Source organism: Polypterus senegalus, chromosome 1 (assembly GCF_016835505.1).
Source record: "Polypterus senegalus isolate Bchr_013 chromosome 1, ASM1683550v1, whole genome shotgun sequence".
NCBI lineage: Eukaryota > Metazoa > Chordata > Cladistia > Polypteriformes > Polypteridae > Polypterus > Polypterus senegalus.
In genome coordinates this window covers 228,399,154-228,423,853 of record NC_053154.1, presented here as the reverse complement: position 1 = coordinate 228,423,853, position 24,700 = coordinate 228,399,154, and the positions used below count along the sequence as shown (strand labels likewise).

The window sequence follows — 24,700 nt, the reverse complement described above, 5'->3', positions numbered from 1 at the left end:
TGTATATATATATATATAATTTTTTTTCTCTCCTCTAGTCATGTAAACTGACATGGTCCGCCAGTGACACCAGCAACTGCAATTAGCGAGTCTGACATATTCTTTGACTAGTAAATGCGTTAAGTGACATTGGCTTTATGCATAAATTCATATTAATCTTATTTTCAATTAACTCTATTCAATTTTTTTTGTATTTGGTTAAAATGGAAGTACTTGGAAGTAGGGTTGCTTGTACTGGTACTGAAAAAGTACAGAAAAATCAAGTTTTTAAAATGGTATGGTACTAACAATTCGGTACGTTAAGTAAATGATCAGTTTAAAAGACATTGTGCTCAGCACTTTGCTTTTCCATATTTCAACCAATTGTAAAATTAAAAGCTGAACCTCAAGGTGTAGCAATTCTGTGAGGTGCAAATGATTGCACATCTTATCTTATGTAGGTGGTGGATTGTGCAGCACACTATGGAAGTTGGAGTGAGTTGGTTAGTTATTAATTTTTTGCTACAGTACTGTAGTAGTATTGTATGTGGAATCCATGCAGAAAAAGGAAAAACCTGTAAATTTAAATTCTGGTTCCCTGAATTTCAATCGATGTTTCTGGAATTTTAAGAAAGCAACTCTTTAATAAAGTATATTTTATTTAGTACAATTTTTCTTATAAGCAAATTTAATAAACATATACAGTATACTTTTGAAGTGGTGTTTAAAAAAGGAAAAAAGTGGTTTGGAAAAAGTGACTTTTACAATTGTGTATTTGGATACATTTACCATTTTCATAGTTAAAATATTTAGCATTTAACATGTAGCATTTGTGAATATTAACTCTAAACATAAAAAAATAAGAAAACCATTGATGAAGGGGACTGTCAAATTCAGTTTTACATTGACTAACACTGATATTAGGAAGTAGTGAGAAAGCTGAAATAATAACTTTTTATTTTGTTGGCATTGCTTTGCTGTTTTTTTTTTTCTTACATCTGTCTATAATCAATTTCATAATCCATTTCATTGACATTATTGATTTATATGTTTTAAACGGCTTTTTCATTTTTTTTATTTTAAAATATAAATAATATCCATGTTTTTACATCATTTATATTTGGTTTTTCTGAAAAATGTTATTTTGGCCTAGGATCAAAATAAATTATTGCCATTTTTATTAGAATAGTTTGACATTCGTAGATTTTTCCTAGCTGCATATTGAGAATGCATTTCTCTTAGTGGTCTTCTGTATTAATGTGCAATAATAATAATAAAATAATTTAGACCAAGAAGCTTAATAGAAACTGTGAGTGATCTTGGCATGGTGTAGGGGCTTGTGTGTTTCACTGATCCTCACAGCTATGTTACTGGAGAGAAGAGGGTTTTGTCAGGGTTGCCCATGACCGGTTGGTTTAACAGAAAGAGACTGATAAAGCATAATCCATATTCAACCTTCATTAAAATTTTAATTAGTTTGAAGGGAGCATTCCTAAGAACAGGATACCAGGACCCACTCCTGAGTCTCTTGGCTCTGAAACCAAATGTCTTCATTAAGGGTGGTCTCTCTTTCTTTCTGTGTTACTCTCGCTCTTCATCCCTCCTTCTCTGTAGTTGCCACCATGAGACAAGCCCATTTTAGGTATGGGAATATTTAGGAGCCGCCGCCTGGAAGCTATTTATTTGGAGTGTTTTGCTGAGGCTTAGAGGGTTGTCTTCATGCAACTTTGAGAAACAGGAGAACAAATGCAACTGTTTGATTGTGTACACTAAACATACTATTTAGAGTATTCACCCTTTTTAGAGACATTGAATTTTGTACGTGAAAGACTTCTTTCTACTGGCAAGGCCTTATCAAAGGTTGAGCAGTATCCAGTGCTAGGTTGTTGGTGTTACAGGTTGAATGTTGCACGATATTCTTGTTTGGAATGGTGGTGACACGCAGCATCAATGAAGTGATGAAATAGCTACTTAACTGGCCTGTACAACAGTTACTAATGATAACGGATGTGTCTGTTCAGAAAGAGCTCCACTGTCACCTTTGGAAGAACTTCTGTATCTCGGGAGGTATCAGAGACATGGAATGAAAATTTATCCTGTTCAACATTTCTTTAGAGGAACCAGCTGCAAATAGCCATGTCTAACAAGTTTTTGCCATCATGGAAGCAAGCCTAGGACCTGTTGGTGGACACCAGTGGTAAGGGAAGCTACTAAATTGAAGAAAGAGGTCTTCTATGAAATGTTAGCAGGAGGTTCTACAAATTTCACTAAAGGTCCTGGATGGCTTAAAAGATGTCAGCTAAGTCTGGATGAAGCAAATTTAAGTCCCTTGAGTGGGAGGAAAACAGTGAAGCTTTGGAGAATGACTTTTTGCCAACCACAGAGAGGTTTTACAAACCATTTGAAGACTCTGGGAAGTGTAAGCGGAATGCCTTCCAGGTTACTCAGCAAGTTTGAGGAAACATTGATGTCACCTGGGGCTAATATTGAAAAAGCGAGAGAGCACTTTGAGGAACACGCAATGAAATTGTTAGTATAAGTGGCAGAAGTTAGGTTCTTGTGCAAGGGTGGTTAATAAAAACCAGAGTGGTTTAAAAAAGTATGCAAATCCAGCATTTTGCTAACGTAAAATCGTTACCCAAATTGAAACTGCCTCTTTTACTGAACATAAAGGGAGCTGGCCTCTTATTTAGGAAAAAGTGAAAAAAATCATTGCAACTGGCATTTTAATATAATTAAAATGGCGGGGACAGCTTTATTATTAAAGTTGTTGATGTAATCTGTGTTTGAAGTCCTGGTAGTTGCTTGTAAATTTGACTTTTACAAACTGTAAATTTACAGTTCTATCAATCCAGAGTGAGTTATATATTAAAAGAACTGGAGACTTACCGTTTAACTTGTTCATAGCAAGGCAGAAACCCATTGATGCTCTGTTACTGTTTAATATCCATCTAAAATACTAAAATTAAGTATTCAAATTAATATTGGAAGCAACAGCATCCATTCATGCATCCATTTTCTAATCCAATTTATTCCAATTCAGAGTTAAGGGAACTAGTGCATATCAAGGTATGAGGCAGAAAAAAGTCTTGGAGGGGACACAATACCATCATATAGCATACCTGCATATAATGGGCCAATTTAAGGTTACCAATTTCACTTGCCTTGCACATCATTAGGATGTGGTAGGATAATCTACAAAAGCACATGGAAAATGTGTAAATGCCATACAGGCAGTGGTACAGATTGGGGAATTTAATTTACTAGGAATTCCAACTCGTAATCACTCTACTTGGAATAAACTTGGAACTTGGTAGCTGGATGGCTAAATACGAAGCTTGATTTCACTGGAGTGTATAAGTAAGTGATCTTTTGAAGTGGGTTAAAATATGAAATTATATACCTTCATTCATTTCGACCTTTTCAGTTGCTGCTTAGTGACAGCATTTTTTTGTAGCTAAATACAGGTTGCTGTATCTTAAACATCAGCTAAAAGATATTGTTGCTTGCCATTCACTGTTACTTAATAACTGGCTACTGTTTTAAATTATAATGTTCCCAGTATTCTGTAGTGGGAGAGTAGCAGACATTTCCAAATTGTTGGATGTGATGTTGCAAATTAATAAAGAAAGAGGTTGGTACATGTGATAAAGTTGGCTGACTGCCATCCAGCTACAGCATGGGTAAATCTGCCATGGCTGTCTGGCTTCCAGGCTGTTTGTCTGTGGCCTTTCAGCCGTATGATAGCAGATCTGACAGGATTCTCCTGAATTCCATTGTTTTACTCCCACCGTGCTTGTGAATGAGAGAGGGTAACTTTCAACATTTGTCATCCTAACAGCTACATGTTTATTCTGTATCAGAAGCTGACAAACATCTGAATCTGTTGTAGGTGATAAATGCTTTCTGTTGTCAGCATGGCAACAATAATGGAAAAAAGCAGCCTTTCTAGGTTCTTGTTCAGTTTTTGAAGAAAGCCTTGCTTTATTGTTTTAAACAAATTATACTAATTTTTGAAATTAATTACACTAAAGAGGTTGTCAGTAAAAACCTATGATTTTTCCTATGAAATATCTGTCTATATGTTTTCCAACCTACTAAACGTATTTAGGATCACAGAAGGCTGATACCTGAATTCACAGTAATGGACACAATGGCTGAAGTACCTATGAATGAATGATATACCAGTCCACATACCATGGCACCATGAATGAATTTTTTAGTCCAACAACTTTCACACTGGGGTACATTTGGACACTTGGATAAACTGAGCTTGCTATTTATACATACTTTTTTTTTTTTTTGTACGAAAAGTTTTGTATGTGCTTTGTAAATTATTTTTAGCAAGGTCAAAAAATAGACATATGTGTCCACTAGAAAATTTTGATGAGTACATTGCATTGGTTTCTGGTCACCTTAAGTACATGAATATTGCAAGACTATTTACATGTTTTCTCACTGATATTAAGTTACATATTGTGCCATGCAAGTAAAGCTAACATTGGGGTAATTTTGGCAGGCAAACACTATAAAGAACACTGGTATAAGAACTGGAGTGCCATGAGACACTACATTCATAAATGCCACAGGCAAGTTATTTGCAGTGTGCACAGCAATTTAATGAACTATTATCGATGCTTCAATGTCTCATCCCAACCCAGCTATCTATAAGCAATGCAGGGCAGGCAGTGTTTCAGTTGAAATGGAGAGAAAAAAAAACAGTTTTATGAGCCCACTATATGCCATTTCAATGATATGATGAGCCAAAGTCCATGTTGTCAGTCACAGGTGTAAGACCAGCAACAACTATGGTCATGACATTGTTTCATCTGTGAGCACACTTACATGCATGCTAGTACAGAGAAGTAACTGGTATATCTTCAGAAAACCCATGCATACATGTTAACAACATGCATACACCATTTAGACTTGCCTCGTCTGTGGATTTAAACCCAGGTGTCTGGAGGCGTGAGACAGTAGAGGTAACCATTACACTACTCTGACTCTTGGTTTTGTTCTAACCAACTTCCATTTTTAATTGGTCTCCTAGCCAAATGAGCTGTTATTTTTCCAGTTTCTTTTTTTGGGGGTCAATGCAGAATTTACAAATGTAAGTGCATTAATACATTTTAGTAAAAATTAAGCAGTTATATGTGGATAATTTTTTTTCCCCATTCTGCCTTTCAATCACTAACTAATGTATTGGGTTTGACGCTGAAGCAGTTGCTGCCTTTCATCATTCAGTGTTGTTCGCCTGGATGTGTGTTTGCTTGTTTTTAATTGTCACTTTTAGGATACAATGAAGAGAGAAGACTGCACAGAATAAGAGAAAAATAACAGGAAAACAACAAAAAAGTTAAGCATTTAAAGCTATAGCAAGAATAAAAGTACAGTAATCCCTCGCTATATCGTGCTTCGACTTTCGCGGCTTCACTCTATCGCGGATTTTATACGTAAGCATATCTAAATATATAACGCAGATTTTTTCGCTGCTTCACGGGTTTCTGCGGACAATGGGTCCTTTTACTTCTGGTACATGCTTCCTCAGTTGGTTTGCCCAGTTGATTTCATACAAGGGACGCTATTAGCGGATGGCTGAGAAGATACCCAATCGGAGCACGCAGTTAAGTTCCTGTGTGCTGATTGGCTCAGTGACGGAGCGCCAAATTCGATTCTGCTGCGTTAACCAGGAAGTCTAATCTCACTCATTCAGCATCAACGTGTTTCACTGTGTAAAGAGTTAACTTTTGTGCTGTTTTGTGTTTATCTTTGTGCATAGTCAAGCCCTTTGTATTGACTCCAAAACAATCTGCTCCCGCTACTGCTTCAGGGGCCATACCCAAGTGCCAACAGAAGATCCTAACGATTGCCAAAAAGGGAAACGTTTCGGATATGTTGAAGGAAGGGAACAGCTACACCGCTGTAGGACGCCATTACGGCATCAATGAGTCCATGATTCTTTTTATTTAAAAAGGAGGAAAAGAATATAAGACCTACGGCCGCAGTGTCCTTTAACCAGGGCGCAAAACGAGTTGTAAGTGGACGTAATAAAGCAGTAGTCCGGATGGAATCTGCTTTAGGGATTTGGATTGAAGACTGCCGGAAGAAGAACAATGGCGGTGCTACACAGTCGCCTGAAGTGGCTCCTTTAGAAGAGCTGTAACGCTGTCATTTGTTGTGCAGTAAAATTAAACTCATTGTTATTGGACAAGTCGTCGTGTCATTGTTGGCGAGTAACCATAATTAATTTTCTACGTACAGTACTTAGTACATGTACGTATGTTTTTAGTGTCACTGTACACATTTTACTGTATACAGTTTTCTTGCATTGTACGTATTTATTGCTGGTGGCCTGTCTGTTGTAATGGCTGTAACATATGTGATATTGGAGATGCTCAATATCTTTAAAATAATATTTAGGTTTTACTGTATATAAAAACAGTGTGTTTACATACATAATTTCAACTAATCTTACCTAATATCTAAGAGAATACAAAGGGTTTATGCTGTATAACTGTGCGGGAAATGTTTATAAGAGTGTGGGAGAGTTTATAAGGGCTTAAAATATATAAAAAATAACCTTATGAACATATGATTTTTACTTTGCGGATTTTCACCTTTCGTGGGGGGTTCTGGAACGCAACCCCCGCGATCGAGGAGGGATCACTGTATTTAAAAAATCTGCTGTGCTTTTCTGAATGCACTTTTTCTGAATTCTTCTTCTTTCGGCTGCTCCCGTTAGGGGTTGCCACAGCAGACCATCTATTTCCATATCTTCCTGTCCTTTGCATCTTGCTCTCTAAGGGCCGGTTTATACTTCATGCTCAGAACGCGTACGCGCCCGCATCATGGCTGCCACGCGTTCCCAGTGTTCATTTCACGCGTTCCCAGTGTTCATTTCACGCGTCCTCTGAGCAGGTCCTCAGAAATTAACGTGACGCGTGCCTGAGCTGCAGTACCAGCAAAAAGTCGGGGGGCGCAGTGTGCTAAAAGTCGGAACGCGACGTCAGAGTCTCTGTTTACTATCTACATGTGACAGCAAGCCTCTATGGAGATCCTTCGGGGATCGATGTGCGCGCTTTGCTGTTTGATGAATGGTTCAAAGTGGTGAAACAAAATGCCGACATAAAGATGCATTCGTGGTGCTTTTATATTCAAGCGTTGCATATTTCCGATCGTAATGACATGATACATTTTAAAAGTCTCACATACCATCTTTTGTGCCGTCTATTTTTTAATTTTTTACTTTACCTGCTGTCAGGTCCAAGAAGCTCGTAGCGATTAAAAACTGGGATGACGTTTACGATGGTCTGCTTTAATAATAAAGTAAACTACGAGGTTAAAGTGGACATTTCGAGATTAAAGCCGAAATTTCCACTTTAATCACAAAATACACGTTGTCACAAAACGAGTCAAAGACAGAAAAAGGTTTGGGGCAGCCACCCATGTAATTTGGTATCCTGGCTGCAACTTTGTTTTCTTTCTAATACCAGCACTGAAGTGCTTACAACAGAGTCCAAAACAAGACTGACACAGAAGGGAAAAGGGAAGGCTTTTAAAGGGGGAGACAGGAAGTGAGGTCATAAGGGTCGGGCACGTGTTCATTGTTCATTGGTTTAGTCCCGGATGTGACATCAGGGGGGCCGGAGCTGGCAAGGTCTGTCTCCATTGGCTCGGTCCCAGAAGTGACGTCCAGAGAGACAGGTGGAACCTCCCGGGTTAGGTCTACAGGGAAGTGAGAAAGAGAGTTAGTGCGCTCTGCCACATCCCGCATGGCTCAGAACTGCCTTCACTCGAGCCCTTTAGCTGCCTCCCATGCGCGCGTGTGTGACAAGGCCCCCCCCTCAGCCCAGACCCGTCGGGTCGGGCGACCTTAACCGAGAGGTCGTAAACCCGAGAGAGAGCATCGGCGTTGGCATGGAGAGCACCCGGCGATGAACGAGCGAAAACTTGTACGGCTGCAGGTCAAGAAACCACCGGGTGACCCGCGGATTCGACTCCTTGTGCAGGGCCATCCACTGTAGAGGTGCATGGTCCGTGACAAGGGTGAACTCACGCCCAACAGGTAGTACCTCAGCTGAGTGATCGCCCATTTAATCGCCAGAGCCTCCCTCTCCACCGCCGCATACCTGGTCTCCCGGTCCAACAGTTTCCGCTCAGGAACATGACGGGTGTTCACACCATCGACACTTTGGCTCAGCACGGCTCCCAGGCCTGTGTCCGGCGTCCGCCTGGAGGATGAAAGGCAAAGAAAAGTTAGGTGCCATCAAAATAGGTGCGGACGTAAGGGCCTTCTTCAAGTCACCAAATGCAGCGTCTGTTTTGCAGTCCATACCACAATGTTCGGGCCCTCTTCTTTGTTAAATCAGTCAAGGCGCCGCTTTCTCCAAAACCGGGTACAAACCGGCGGTAGTACCCGCTAACCCGAAAGGCTTGGACCTGCCGCTTGGTTCATGGACGGGCCATTTCAGAATGGCATCAATTTTGGAGCACTGTGGCCTTACGGTACCCGACCCACCAGGTAGCCTAAATATTTGGCCTCGCTTAATCCAAAGAAACATTTCTTGGGATTAATCCGGAGCCCGGCCTCACCAAGTGTCCGTAATACCGCTTGGACATGCTGTAGGTGTTCCTTCCATGTGCTGGAATAGATGACCACGTCATCTAGGTAGGCAGCACTGTATGAGTTATGAGGCCGAAGCACTTTGTCCACCAGACGCTGAAAGGTTGCTGGAGCCCAGTGTAACCCAAATGGAAGGACACGATACTGCCAGTGTCCGCTAGGGGTACTAAACGCGTTTTTCCTTCGGAGTCCGTTAAAGGAACCTGCCAGTACCCTTTGTCATGTCAAGTGTGGTCAGGTATTGAGCCTGTCCAAGCCTCTCGAGGAGGTCGTCCACGCGTGGCATTGGATAGGCATCAAATTGGGAGACTTGGTTAAGCCGACGGAAGTCATTGCAGAACCTCCAACTCACGTCAGGCTTACCGACGAGCACATTGGGGCTGGACCAGGGACTATAACTCTCCTCAATTACACCTAGTTCCAGCATGCGCTTGATCTCAGTTCCACTTCAGCCTTTTTGCCTCGGGAAGACGGCATGGGCGTTCTCGGACAACAACCCCGGCTCTGTCACAATGTTGTGCTCAATCAGAGAGGTCCTTCCGGGTGTTCACTGACTACCTCTCGAACGGTCCGGATAACTGTTTCCAGCTCCTGCCGTTGCCTGGGTCTCAAGTCTGCGCCAAAGTTAAGGTCGTGTGTGTGAGCGAAGAGTGAGCGGGGCTGGCCGGAGGAGGGATCAGGGTCCCTGTCCTTCCACGGTTTCAGCAGGTTCACATGATATACCCGCTCCTTTGGCCGACGATTGGGTTGACTCACCAAATAGTCGACCAGTCCCTTCCTCTCCTTAACTTCGTAGGGGCCCTGCCAGTGGGCAAGCAACTTAGAGTGGGAGGTAGGCACTAGGACCATGACCCGATCTCCGGGTGGAACTCCCGAAGAGACGTGCGCGTTGTAGTAGCGAACCTGTGCTGCTTGAGCCTCCTCCATGTGACTTTTAAGGACAGGCGAATCTTTCCAAATCTATCGCAGAACTGCGCGATATACTCCAGTATGTTAGTGGTGGGAAGAGCCTCTTCTTCCCAGCCTTCTTTCAAAATATCCAATATGCCCCGAGGTTGTCGCCCATACAGTAGTTCAAAGGGGGAGAACCCCGTGGAGGCTTGTGGGACTTCCGATAGGCAAAAAGGACGAGGGGAGGAGCTGATCCCAGTTCCTTCCATCCTCGCTGACCACCTTACGTAGCATTTGCTTGAGAGTTTGATTAAACCTCTCTACTAATCCGTCGGTTTGAGGATGATACACCGAGGTTTTTAAATGCTTTATTTTCAGTAATCTGGCAGTCTCCTTGAACGTCTCCGAGGTGAAGGGGGTCCCCTGGTCTGTCAAGACTTCTTTGGGGATCCCCACGCGCGCGAATACCCCTAGTAATTCCCGTGCGATGGCTTTAGAGGTAGCTGAGCGCAACGGAACAGCTTCGGGGTATCGTGTAGCATAATCCACGAGGACTAAAATGTACTTGTGTCCTCGGGCTGAGGGCTCTAGAGGTCCCACCAGGTCGACCCGATTCTGTGGAAGGGAACGCCAATCAAGGGAATAGGAACAAGAGGAGCACGGTCCCTCCTAGGAATCTGTCGCAGTTGACACTCCGGGCAGGAAGCGCAAAGCGGCGAACCTCCTCATTAATTCCTGGCCAGTAAAACCGGAGCTTGATCCGCTCCAGAGTTTTTTCGGTGCCCAGGTGGCCACCTAGGAGGTGGGCGTGTGCTAGCTCGCAGACCTGCCGCCGGAAGGTACGCGGACTAGCAGCAGCCTCGCCTCCTGCCCGTCATGCATTGCTACACGGTAAAGGAGGTCATTATCTAACACAAAGTAGGGGCCCTGTGGCATCGACTGACTAGTGCGCTGGCCATTGACAAGGACCACTGCATTTTTTACAAACTTCAGGGAGTCGTCATTCCATTGCTCCCTTTGAAAGAAGCCGGCGTCTTTTAAATTGAAACCGCAACACGGAGAGAGGGTCAGCGCCGACCTCAATGGGCGTGGTTTCCTCCCGCTCCGCCGCGGCGTTGGTGGATGACGTGTCAGCCTGCGACGGCCCGGGAGTTGCCACGTCAGCCAGGACGGCTGCTTCACCTCTCTGCCGGCTGATTACACGGCGTGGAGGCAGCTTGAGACGGTTCATCTCCGTCCATAACGAGGCCCAACTTAACCCCGGAGTGGTATGTGTCTCGCCGCTTTTAATGTCAGACCAGTCCCGCCTAGTATCACCGGGTGCGGAGGATCAGGAAGGATTGCCACGGTTACTTTCTGGACTGATCCTCCGTAGCTAATGACACAGCGGCGGTGCTGTACCAGCGGGTTTCCCGGACACAGGTTATACTGGTCTTGAATTTTAGCCATTGTCGCGGTAGCACAAAGCGGCGGGCAACAATGGAAATGTTGCTGCCGGAATCGAGCAGAGCGAGTTTTAAACCCGTTAACGATCACCACGCCTGTATGCGGGACCGTCCAACGGGTTTGTCAGAGCACACCAAGCCCTCCTCCCCCTCCACCTGCATTCCTCCTCGCCTCCAAGCGGTTTGCGTGCCCGCGGCGCCGCGGACGCCGATGCAAGCTCCGGGTTATACAGGGAGGGGCTAGGTCTTGGGACATACCCCGGCTGAGTTTGGCAGAAGGACGGTTCTGCTCTCCCAGAGTGTGAGGCCGCCTCTGTGTTTCCAGAAGCTCTATGAGCTCAGACATGTTCTTAAACTGCACGCCCCAGACCGGCTGGGTGAAGCCCTGGGGAAGTGCTTTCAGGAGCAGATAGCACGCTACCTGCTCAATGACCTGGTGGGGCTTGTTTTCCAAGGGCCGTAGCCACTGCCATACTTTTGCCCATAAGGACCAGGCTTGTTTACTGGTCGGCCTCTCAGGGTCCAACCTCCACTTCGTTATTTTACTCACCTGCCAGTCTGGGGCACCCCAAGGTGGTAAAAGGGGCTGTGGTTTCACTGGGGGGCAGGCACTCTCCCCCAAGAGAGCATACTGAGTCCCTCTTGTCTCCCTCCAGGGCAGCCCAATTCGGTGAGCCCCACCCGCACACTCCCTGGCCTCTCTAGACGGCCTAGTTCTGCGTGCTGGGAGCGGAGCCCGCACCGGTCTCGCCAACCACGGGCACCCTCCCGCCTGAATACTCGGCCCCGCACGCCTCCCACCTGGGTGTTTTGCAGGTCCTGTCCCCTTCTCTTCTGGGACTTCTCCATCCTGCCGGCTACGCCACTGTCACAAAACGAGTCAAAGACAGAAAAAGGTTTGGGGCAGCCACCCATGTAATTTGGTATCCTGGCTGCAACTTTGTTTTCTTTCTAATACCAGCACTGAAGTGCTTACAACAGAGTCCAAAACAAGACTGACACAGAAGGGAAAAGGGAAGGCTTTTAAAGGGGGAGACAGGAAGTGAGGTCATAAGGGTCGGGCACGTGTTCATTGTTCATTGGTTTAGTCCCGGATGTGACATCAGGGGGGCCGGAGCTGGCAAGGTCTGTCTCCATTGGCTCGGTCCCAGAAGTGACGTCCAGAGAGACAGGTGGAACCTCCCGGGTTAGGTCTACAGGGAAGTGAGAAAGAGAGTTAGTGCGCTCTGCCACATCCCGGCATGGCTCAGAACTGCCTTCACTCGAGCCCTTTAGCTGCCTCCCATGCGCGCGTGTGTGACAACGTTTTCACTGTGTCTTTTCTTTTTTTCTCAGTGCTATACATTATGTTGCCGATGTGAAGTTGAAAAAAAAAAAAAAATGGCACAAAAGATGGTATGTGAGACTTTTAAAATGTATCGTGTCATTACGATCGGGAATATGCAACGCTTGAATATAAAAGCACCACGAATGCATCTGTATGTCGGCATTTTGCTTCACCACATCGAAGCATCCATCCCATAGTTATCGGCATTGAGGCTTTCTGTCACATGTAGATAGTACCCGAACGTAATGACACGATACATTTTAAAAGTCTCACATACCATCTTTTGTGTCGTGTTTTTTATTTTTTTATTTTTGCAACTTAACAGCAGCAACATAACGTATAGCGTTATACAGTATTTGAACCATTGAGAAAAAAATAAAGGACATGGTGAAAACGTGTATTTTGTGATTAAAGTGGAAATTTCGGCTTTAATCTCGAAATGTCCACTTTAACCTCGTAGTTTACTTTATCATTAAAGCAGGCCGTCGTAAACGTCATCCCAGTTTTTAATCGCTATGAGCTTCTTGGACCTGACAGCAGCGGAAAGCAGCAATAGATCGGCACACAGAACAAATTAAATGTATGATATTCCAACTCTCTGCACATTCAGAATCTTTAGATTTATACTTGATATCACTTTCATGATGAAATGCATTAAAGTGTGTATGTTACATTTTACATATAATTTTGTTTAAATAATGAATACTGTTAATTACACACATGGGGGTGTCACGGTGGTGAAGCGATAGCACTGCTGTCTCGCAGGGAGTTATGTTGCTGGGATTTCCTGCTTGTCTTCCACACTGTGCTCCGTTTTCCTTCCAAAGATATGCAGATTTGGGGATCTGGTGCCGCTAAAATGGCGCTAGTGTATGTGTGTGCTTGTATTCACCTTGCGATGAGCTGAGGCCTCGTCCAGGGATTGTTTCTCACTCGTGCCCAATGCTTGCTGGAATGGACACATCACTGAATTGATGGATTTGATCAATAAACATCCTTTTCAGAGATATTGCGGTAAGGTGTCGTCAGAATTTAATAGGTGTTCTAGGCAATTCACAACTTGAAGAAGCCGAACATGTTCTCACCGTGATAATATCTCCCACTGCCACCTGGTGGATTCCTCCAGATTTACGTAAAGTACGCGCGCAAGTATGAACACTACAACGCTTGCGTAGCAGGAGCGTCTGCTGCAGCATGTGTCGCGTCGCATGAAGTATAACTCCGGCCTAACACCCACAACCTGCATGTCCTCTCTCACCACATCCATAAACATCCTCGTAGACCTTCCTTTTTCCTGGCAGCTCTATCCTTAAAATCCTTCTCCCAATATACTCAGTTTTTGAATGCAGATTTATTATCACTTATTTTGAATCTGGTTGGAATAAAAACCTACAGCCACAGGGGATTCCCAGGACTGAGTTTAGGAACCACTGATATAAATACAGTGGGATTCAAAAGTTTGGGCAACCTTGTTAATAGTCATTATTTTCCTGTACAAATTGTTGGTTGTTACGATAAAAAATGTCAGTTAAATATATCATATAGGAGACACACACAGTGATATTTGAGAAGTGAAATGAAGTTTATTGGATTTACAGAAAGTGTGCAATAATTGTTCAAACAAAATCAGGAAGGTGCATAAATTTGGGCACCACAAAAGTAGGTTCCAATGAGAGTTTGGATTGTGGTTGAAGGTATTTTGGACCATTCCTCTTTACAAAACATCTCTAGTTTATTTAGGTTTGATGGCTTCCGAGCATGGACAGCTCTCTTTAACTCACACCACAGATTTTCAATTATATTCAGGTCTGGGGACTGAGATGGCCATTCCAGAACGTTGTACTTGTTCCTCTGCATGAATGCCTTAGTGGATTTTCAGCAGTGTTTCGGGTCATTGTCTTGTTGGAAGATCCAGCCCCGGCGCAGCTTCAGCTTTGTCACTGATTCCTGGACATTGGTCTCCAGAATCTGCTGATACTGAGTGGAATCCATGCGTCCCTCAACTTTGACAAGATTCACAGTCCCTGCACTGGCCACACAGCCCCACAGCATGATGGAACCACCACCATATTTTACTGTAGGTAGCAGGTGTTTTTCTTGGAATGCGGTGTTCTTTTTCCTCCATACATAACGCCCCTTGTTATGCCCAAATAACTCAATTTTAGTTTCATCAGTCCACAGCACCTTATTCCAAAATGAAGCTGGCTTGTCCAAATGTGCTTGAGCATACCTCAAGCGGCTCTGTTTGTGCTGTGGGCGGAGAAAAGGCTTCCTCTGCATCACTCTCGCATACAGCATCTTCTTGTGTAAAGTGCGCCGAATGGTTGAACGATGCACAGTGACTCCATCTGCTGCAAGATGATGTTGTAGGTCTTTGGTGCTGGTCTGTTGGTTGTCTCTGACTGTTCTCACCATTCGTCGCTTCTGTCTATCCGAAATCTTTCTTGGTCTGCCACTTCAAGCCTTAACTTGAACTGAGCCTGTGGTCTTCCATTTCCTCTGTATGTTCCTAACTGTGGAAACAGACAGCTTAAATCTCTGGGACAGCTTTCTGTATCCTTCCCCTAAACCATGATGGTGAACAATCTTTGTCTTCAGGTCATTTGAGAGTTGTTTTTTGACCCCCATGTTGCTACTCTTCAGAGAAAATTAAAGGAGGAGGGAAACTTACAATTGACCCCCTTAAATACTCTTTCTCATTATAGGATTCACCTGTGTATGTAGGTCAGGGGTCACTGAGCTTACCAAGCCAATTTGAGTTCCAATAATTAGTTCTAAAAGTTTTGGAATCAATAAAATGACAACGGTGCCCAAATTTATGCACATTTATTGGTGTGAAGAGTGAATGGTGCTTCACTCGCCTCCCCCTTCCCCTTCGGAATGTTCGAGTCCGTCAGCTTGCGGGCGAAGTTGAAAGCAACGGGATGCGGACCTTCTCCTTTCCACAATGCACTGGGTAGGATCACGTGTCCCTTGCCGGCACCCGACATACGGAAGTCCTTTGCTCTTCTTACCGGCTCGACCGAGAGCGCACCACGGTCTTCAGGAGCTTTTTCTGCCTCCCGCAGAGCCTCCGGATGACCTTCTCCGAGGTATGTGCAAGGTACAAAATGAGTTATTTTAAAGATGTGATCAATTAGTTCGCCAGCACAGAACGTTGTAGTTCTCTTCCTCCGGAGGCCTCTCCCGATCCTTGCAGCTGCTCTGTAACTCCTCCTGAGTTTCGGCCATAATAAGATGGGCTCCTCCGCTGGCGCTGCCGATTTGCTTCAGCTTCTAGTTTCCCATGATAGACTTGAAAACTCGTGGGCTCTGGCGATTTTGCTGTGTGTCCTGCCACTGCCTTCTTGGGGTTCTCTGTCCCCAGTTTTTTATTTTGGTACAGGTCCTCTGCCAAACCGACGGCCAGAGAATCCTGCCGGCTACGCCATTGTGACAGATAGGGGGCACTGTCGTCCCCTTGAACCCTCAGACTAGACTCCAGACACCAGGTAAAAGACCAAATATAATTTTTATTAGGACAATAAAGTGCCCAAAGCACCCTCCACTCCACTATACTCATACACACAATAATAAATCACTAATCAGTGCAATCCTTCACTCCCAGACGCGTTGCCACCAAGCTCAGCTCAACATTTGGGATCACTCACAGTCCTTTTATAGTCTGTGACCTGGAAATACTTCTGAACCCACTGTCAATGTGACTTCCTAGCACTTCCAGGACAGATGAAAACTCCTCTTCTTCAACCCAGAAGCACGTAAATTCCCTTTGTCCATGTGACTAGGACGCACTTCCGGGTTGTATGCAAAATACTTGTTGCTCCTCCCTGCAGCGCCTTCTAGTGGCCTCTGTGGTATCCAGCAGGGCTGTGGATGAAAACTCCATTGTCCATAATTCCCTGCTGGCATTTGGGGCACCTCCATGCTGCAGGGAGGGCTCCACCTGGTGGCCTGGGGGTATTGGCCAGGATGACTGGCTGGCCATAGACCACACTATTAACAATGTGTTAATGTTCATGAAAAAGGATAACAACCTGAAACAACAAAAAGGATGAAAATAATTGTAGTGAAACTATAAAATATCCTTAAACCTAGCTAACTCAGATTTGTACTAATGAGTCCTGATAAATCAGTAAGTTTCCTACATTTAACAATTTGCCTGCATTAAACATGTAATCCTTTAAAAGTTTGACCATGTCAACCAACTAGATTTAACTTTACTACTGTCTATGCCAAACCACCATTTGGACAGTAATGGAAGCTAAATAGATTCATACGATTTGAAAAATATTGAAATTGAAAAATATATACCTTGGTTTGATTTAAGAAATAATAAGGTAAGTGGTGAGATACTGGGACCATAATGTGATTAGAAGAAGTATCAAATAGGGAGCTTTCCTCCTATCATTATTCAGTCATGTTACTTCTAAGTAGAAAAATACATAAGCTGTGACCATTTTCCTTATGTGTTAGTAATGAAATATTAAGTGAAAGCAGCAGAGTATTTGTTTGCCTTATTGCTAAAGAAGCTACTGCCAACACTTAAGATGATGCTTAATTCTAATAAGAAATTTCTCAAATGCATTTGCAAAGCATTTCAAGACATTGATCTTTACGAAAGCTGTAATTTATTAATGTCACCAAGCCTTGTATGAAAATATTTGAGATTTAATAAGAATTATTTCATTAATAAACACACATGGCACCCTTCTATTAGGTTTTTTTGTGATATTTTATACATTGTTCATTGATTTAAGATTTTATTCACGTACGTTTTGGAAAATCTTACCATCAAAATTTTGGTGACTATCAAAAATTTTACATTTTATTAATGGATTATCTTTGAAATGTTAGATCCAGAAAGTCTCATGCAAGCTCTTGAAGAACTGGATTACTTGGCAGCCCTTGATGATGATGGAAATCTGTCGGAAATTGGGATTATCATGTCTGAGTTGCCATTAGATCCTCAGCTGGCAAAGGCTCTTCTGGCTTCCTGTGAATTTGATTGTGTAAATGAGATGTTAACAATAGCAGCAATGCTGACAGGTAAATTTTGGTGATAATTATTAAAGGTAATATCTAATATAGAGCTATAAATGCTGCCTTAATTGTACAGCTGTATTTGTAAATGTCTCTAGCAGATCAGGGATTGTTTCATTTTAATTTAGGGTTTCTTATTTAGTTCCAGCCCTGAAGGTAGACATTTATGTTTGTACTTTGGTTCTAAAATGTAGATTTACTTTTCAGTACTTTGAAATGACAGCCCATAGTTTGGCAGAATGTATTGAAGTATATTACATTATATCAACAGCAGTTTTATCCTGAAGAACTGGTGCATTTCACTAACTTTAATGTCTATGTAATATAATGTACAAAACGTACAGCTGATATTGTTGACTTGCAGAATATTTGTAAATTTTACACACACCAAGATTGCTTCATAAAATTTAATGTGCCTCTATTAGGATTAAAATTCTGAAATATTTTTTATGTCAATTAAACAGCACCGAGTTGTTTCCTCCAAGCTCCTGTTGGTGCTGAACATGAAGCACATGCATCTCACAGCAAGTTTCATCACCCTGAAGGAGACCACTTTACTCTGATTAATGTATATAATGCCTATAAGCAAAATCAATGTGAGTATAACATGTTTAAATCATACTGACCAGTTGTTAAAATAAATTATCAAGAAATACTCTCTTTGCTCTTTTAGGAAACTTATGTTAAAATCATTACACTTTCAAATTTAATACAGTATTTAGGTTTAGTATTTTTAAGATAATAATAGCATTTGTTATAAATAATTATAACAGCTATTATAGTGGCAACAGTTCAGAAGAAAGAAATTACAGACATAAGCACATTTTATTCTAGAGCTGTCACATTTGTATTTCAAAATGAAAAATCAAATCTGAATTTGACTTTGTGCATTTGAATCTGTGCCAAATTGTACACCTCTCTCCCCCCTGCTTTGTATAACTCTGACTGCCACTATGTATTATTGAAGAATTGCACACACTTAGATTTTGGTCTGCTTTCACCATATTTTCACATGTCACACACAGGGAGAATCTTTCATGATATTTGTTAAACAACGTTTGGTTTGGTGCTGCACAAAAATGTCTTTCTAGTGAGAAAGAGCAGGAACTTGTGTTTCAAATACAAGTTGTTCTGTTGAGTTCCACAGCTGTTCTGTAGGCATTGCCCTACTGTTTAGTTAGAGGAGTCACCAGGTACGGTCTCTAGCATTCTAGCCTGGCATCAGATAACAGCATTAGTGGAGCAAAGTTACCAGCAATGTCTTTTGGTTGGAAGGGTATGAATAAAAATTTAAATTATTAAATTCTGTTTAAAAAAAAAAAATTGTTTTGGGGGTATACTGATGAGCACCACATGATTGTTTTTTTCAGATGACTTATTGGCATACTGCACAAGATTTGTTAATATGACCAGCCAACTAGTGTTTAAAACTGTTTTTAGCAAAAGTACTACTACTTGTACTTCATTAGTGAAACTGGCACAGTAAAGATCTGACCTGCAGTATCATGTTGCTTATACAGAAATGTACATGTAGCTCCCAAAATATTTAGCTCATAATTCAAGCATATTTGAACAGACTTGCATTTGTACATTAAAATATTTGTGACCAAATTATTAATTCTTTGTACAAGTCTACTGTGCGCTATTAAATTTTGTTTCTTTCATTCATCCTGTTAAAAATACCTTTTTACAAATACATCTGCTGGTATAAATTTTCTTGAGATTCCTAGAAATGTGTGTATACATTTGCTAAAATTAGAATGCAATTTTACATATATAACAATGTGTCTGCTTATCACTTTTATTATGTAATTAATAGAACATGATGCATGAAAAAATCCGTGGGAAAAAATTGGAAAATATCTTTATTGGGATAGACTTTAAAACTTATTAAGGGATCATTCACATAAGGAAATGATATTACATAAGGCTAATACTGTAATTCTGTTCCATGTCATAATAATCTCACAAAGGATTTCATGATAATGTCTAAAGCATAAATCTCTTTTTTCCATTACACACAGTAAGCATCCTTGTCATGCAGCAAAAGAAGGTAAAAAGTGTTCCAGTACTAAACAGCTTTGATTTTAATTAAAATATTTCCTCATACTTAAGAGTTATGGCAGACATTTTATGTACAATGACATACATGACAAAATGCCAAAATCCCATATTAGTGTAGCAATTAGGACATAATGCACAGATGTCTAGTTACAGTGTATAATGCAAAATTAGTTTAATTCCTTTTCTACAGCAAACACTAAATGGATTCCAAGGCACAAACTCTTGCCTAAGCTAATGATAATCCACTCTAAGAAGAGAATCTCTTACTACTGAATTTACAGTGTGGCCACTTTCCTGGGAATATACTGCATTTATTTTTAAGCAAGTCTTAAAACCTGGTTATTTAAAGCAAATGTGTATAAATCTTAACCAGTCTTGGTGTGCAATATTTGTAGTGGTATTCAAAGAGCTGCAGTTTAGGGAGAATGTATGATTTATATCACATCCCTTATGGACTTCATGTAGATGGAGAAATTTTACCAGACAGATGTTCCTCAGTAATCACTTTAACATCAGTTTTGCTGAAGAAAGCTTATCATGATTGTATGATGTATAAATCGTTACATGAATCAAATTTAGTTATTTATATATGTATTTATGTGTATAAATGGGTACATGCATTTGCACTTGTAATATATGCTATGTAAAATACCATTTCATATGCACCACTTTGAAAAATGCTTATTTCAAGGTACTTGAGTTTAAGAATAGAAACATTTCCCTGACACACAAGAAATACTTTTTTGTTTTCTCTTCAGATACTAATCCAGAGAAATGGTGTGCAGATGCCTTTCTTTGCTGCTTTGCACTTCAAACCGCTGATGCCATCAGGTCTGAGTTAACTGACATTTTAAGACGCATTGAACTTCCCATCTCAGAACCATCTTTTGGCACAAAGGGTAACACTTTAAACATAAAGAAAGCACTTCTGTCTGGATACTTCATGCAGGTAAGAATGGCTTGAATGGAGTAGCATTTGAATTTGACATGAAAGAAAAAGATGATAAATTAGTGTGTAGTCTGCAAAAGAAACTTTTTACCACCACAGCTAGGTTATTGACCCATTTTTACTAGACACGCACCCAGACTGTTTTGTTTATTAAATATACATTGTAAATGTATAATAGATACCTGTGAATTGCTTTTTTAAAAAAAAAATGAGCATTTATTTCAAGGACTTAAAATCCATATATCCTCTCAAAAACATAGCCACAGACAAACCAGCTTATCCAGTTCAAAGTTGTGGGAAGTCAGTGCTTATTCTAGCATCACTAGTCTATGATCGTGCACAGTGGCACACTCACTCACTTTCAAACAGTTTAGAGTTGTCAATTAATCTGACATGCTTGTCTTTAGGGTGAGAGAGGAAGATGTCTCAAGCTATGGGGAGAGCTAATTTTTGATCCAATGACCCAGAATTCTGGAACTGTGATTCATATCCACCTTACTAAAAGGACAAGTGTGTTTGTGTCCAGTCCAGTTGCTGTATCTCTTCTCATTACAAAAGATGGCATGGCAAATCACAAACATTTTTTGTAATAAAGTGCATCGCATTCGTCATTCCAGTAGATGGAGCATAACGAACATTAGTACTGCTTTTATAAATCCCATACCTAACGGCATATAACATGGACATCCGCATTGCAACTCAACATTGATTACTTAAATTTCAAGCCGTCTTAAGACAGGTAGCACTGCTAATTAATAAATGAACAATTAAAAGGTTCATATCTTCAGTCACATTAAACTTAATTTTTACCTATCAAAATATGGTGCTGAGTAACCAGCATTCCACCATGTTTTTCATACTGGCATGAACTTTGAACTGGGATGCATCATGAAGGTATCTGTCATGCTGAATGTATTTGAGTAGATCCTCCAAAATCCAAAGTTATGGAGGAATGAAAAGCATGCAGCACAATTATGTATATGCTTGTAAATGTTTTCATTTTGGACATTGATAAATAAACATAAATTATGAGGTTTAAGCAAACGTTTAATGAAAGATCTACGTGGTAATGGGCATGTATTCTGACTACTGCTTTACTTCGCTGTGTAACAAACGTTTATATATTTACTGATTGCCAACTTATTTGTATTGACATCTTTTGTAATGCTATGTAATGTAAACAAGAAGTTTTATTTCAAGTCTGGCCAATTAAGAAGTTGTTCTTAATTGAGAGCATGTGCACTCAGTGCACAAAAGACAAATCATACTTACTGTTACAGCATAGAAAAGGTGGCAGCAGCCTCAACAAAGTAACCTGGCGTGCTGTGTTTTGTAAGAAGCCCATGAACCACTGTAGGTCCGAACATTTCATTACAGGGCCCACTCATTCAGTGATCAATTTAAAATGACCAGCTAAACCAACCAGCATGTCTAACGGAATGTACAGTAGAAAGAAAACCTAGACGGGGCATAGGGAGATGGTGCAAATTTCACACAGATGACTGAAGACAGAATATGACTCCAGGGAGCCACTGAATCTGCTACCAACAGCATCAAAGTGCACGTTTTAAATGAAATACAAATTTTAAGAGAGATTTAAAAAGATAAATATGTAGCTTTATATCAAGGAAGGGCTGTAAATCAAGTTTTTAAAGTATAACAATGTGTTTCTTGGAACTGCATAAACTGAATGAATAACACTTTCCTAAGGGAATTCAAGGGGATAAAATATACAAGCTTCTGTTTTGAAAAGTGTTATTGAATATAATAGCAGAACAAAAGCAGAGCTTTCTGTGGGTTTTTTGATTTTTAGTTTCAAGCCTAAAACATGGTAACATGATGTGTTATGACCTACAAGAGGAGACTTTCACAGAGCGCAGCTTTCCTGTGTTCTTGTAAAAGGTGCAGTTGCTCCATTATAAAGTTTTTCTCATGACAGAATAATAACCTTTGTAGGTCATGTTAAGAGTGGGTTTTTGTGTGTTTTGTTTGATTTCCTAATTATTATTTTTTTTTTTCTTCCTTTTTAAAGATTGCCCGGGATGTAGACGGATCAGGTAACTACTTTATGCTGACCCACAAACACATAGCTCAGCTACACCCTTCCTCTGGCTATGGCTCGTGTGCAGAGAGGCTAGGACACCCAGAATGGGTTTTGTTTCATGAGTATACCCTCTCAGAAAACAACTGCATCAGAACCGTTTCAGAAATCTCTCCTGAGATGTAAGTAAATGTCTAGATTAGATTCATAATATGAACAGCCTCTTACAAAATACTATTCTGCCTTTTTGCTTTGGACAGAAAAAAAAAAAACTCGATAGAAACCATTTATTACATATTGATTCAAAGTAGTGTTTTGAGTGTCAAATGAATTTGCAGTTTGGTGCTTAAATGAAGTGGCAAAATATCATGCGTGAGATGACTTTCTAGCTCTGTCTTGCACCTGAACAGGAAAAAGTTATGCTAGGCTTTGCCATATGGATGCTTACTTCTTGAAGCAATTGATGTTTGATTGATGTTGATAAGTGCATATTAAAAAGAAAATAAAATGATCACATCAAGCTCAAACTTATATAACATCAATGGAGTTGAGGTAATGGATGGATGTTAAAACCGTTTTCAATTCTCCAGATTTAGTTTTTGACAATTTGCCAGAAAAAAGTCAGTAAGATTAAAAATAAATAAAATATTGGGTGTGATCAGAAAAACATGCAACTCTACACTGTCTTCTCCATTTATAAAATATCCCATGTTATCAGTAACCGGCTAGTAGCCTTTTGGTGTGGAGCCATGGCATAAATGTTTGTACTTTGAATGAACAAATGCATACATTTTACAGTCTAATAACCTCTTCCTTTGGATACCAGCTATGCAGATAGATGAGAATGTTTAGAATAAGTGACAGATGGCTAATGCGGCTTGTTTAGCCAAGAATGCAGCCATTATGGTGCAATATCAGGTAAACACAATTGACTTGGACATATTCTCAATAAAAAGGGACATCAAACTCTGTGCTTGGTAATCTGTAGTCACTGCTTCCCAAATGGCACTTTAAGAACTTAGAAGTCTACAAGATACAAATACTAAAGGGGCTATTACTCTTGTGGACCCCACTAAAATTGATCTACTGTTCTATTTGCACCACACAATAGTATTAACTAAATGTAAATCAAATGATTTAATGCTAAGTCTTACTAAAATACATTAGTAAAGTATTGTTTAGTTGTTTTCCAAAATTTCACTCTTAATAAAATAAGGTATTTCTACTATTTCTACACCCATTAAGATTTTCTTTGTTCCAGAACTAAATAAAATTGGTTCCATAACACTGATTTGTCCACAAGTAATTGTGCTTACTGTATATCTATCAACAGTATGTTATCTTTTAAATTATTTACATTTGGATCAGTTCTAAACCCACACTTTGTCTTACCTAAAGATTACTATGTTTATTAAGAATCGATTAATTTAATAGCACCTTATGTAACCTGACCAGACAAAAAATTAATGGATTACATTTCAAGAGCTTAGCTCTGGCATTTGTCATGCAGCTCTCCGAGATCTCTGACCAGTAGTTCTGAGGTTCTCAGTTCTGACAGCAGTATAAGAGAGGAAACTATTCAGTTCATAAAATTGTTAGCTAATAAAGTTGCTCCAATATTTCATCCATCCATTTAAAGCTTCTGTACTTGCCCTTTTATGCCTGTAGTCTATTTATCCCAATACAAGTTCAATGTTGATTGGTCAAACAAGATTTAAATGTTAAAAGTTACTACTTCCAATGCAATGTTATTGAATAGTTCTGTATGGTTTAGTCTCGGGAGAGTATGTACCACTAATCTTGCAGGTCTGCTAAATCTCATATGCAGGGGGTCCTTGGGTTATGACACAGTTCCGTTCCTACAACAGTGATGTTACCCGAAGTTTGGTGTAGAAGTAGAAACACCCTAGCCTAAGTCATTTACCTATCCTAACTCATTTGCAAAATCATAATCTAAAACATAAAAACACAACTAAGGCACAGGAAAAGGAAAACATAATATACTGTACTGTACTGACACAAAAAATGAGTGTAAAGAAATTCCTTACCTTTATTCCTTCTGATCTCTTTACAATGTCTAATTTCATCTCCATTGTGATGACTTTCCACCTCTTTGAAGCACTGCCATCTGATGATTCTGACTTTCGTTTAGGAGCCATGATAAGGACCCAAAAATTCACCAAACAAAGCAACAGAAACGGAACACTTCCTCCGTGCGCACACCAAACTAGTTTGCCATCTCCCTTACTCGTACGCCTATTCTTCCGCTGCACGCAACCAAACTAGTTCGCCCACGTAGTCTGTAAGTACGAGGCTAATGGCGTAAGCCAAAACACGTCTC

At 40.9% G+C, this 24,700-nt stretch overlaps 1 protein-coding gene across 1 annotated transcript in view; it reads left to right on the top strand.

The window, feature by feature from the left end:
• Positions 1-24,700, top strand: part of dhx32a (DEAH (Asp-Glu-Ala-His) box polypeptide 32a) — a 55,625-nt gene that overhangs the window by 26,205 nt on the left and 4,720 nt on the right. Inside the window, exons 7-10 of the mRNA XM_039769945.1 lie at positions 17,120-17,311; positions 17,770-17,901; positions 20,128-20,318; positions 22,351-22,541. Of these exons, the coding sequence (XP_039625879.1) occupies positions 17,120-17,311; positions 17,770-17,901; positions 20,128-20,318; positions 22,351-22,541 (706 nt within the window). The remainder of the gene's footprint in view (positions 1-17,119; positions 17,312-17,769; positions 17,902-20,127; positions 20,319-22,350; positions 22,542-24,700) is intronic.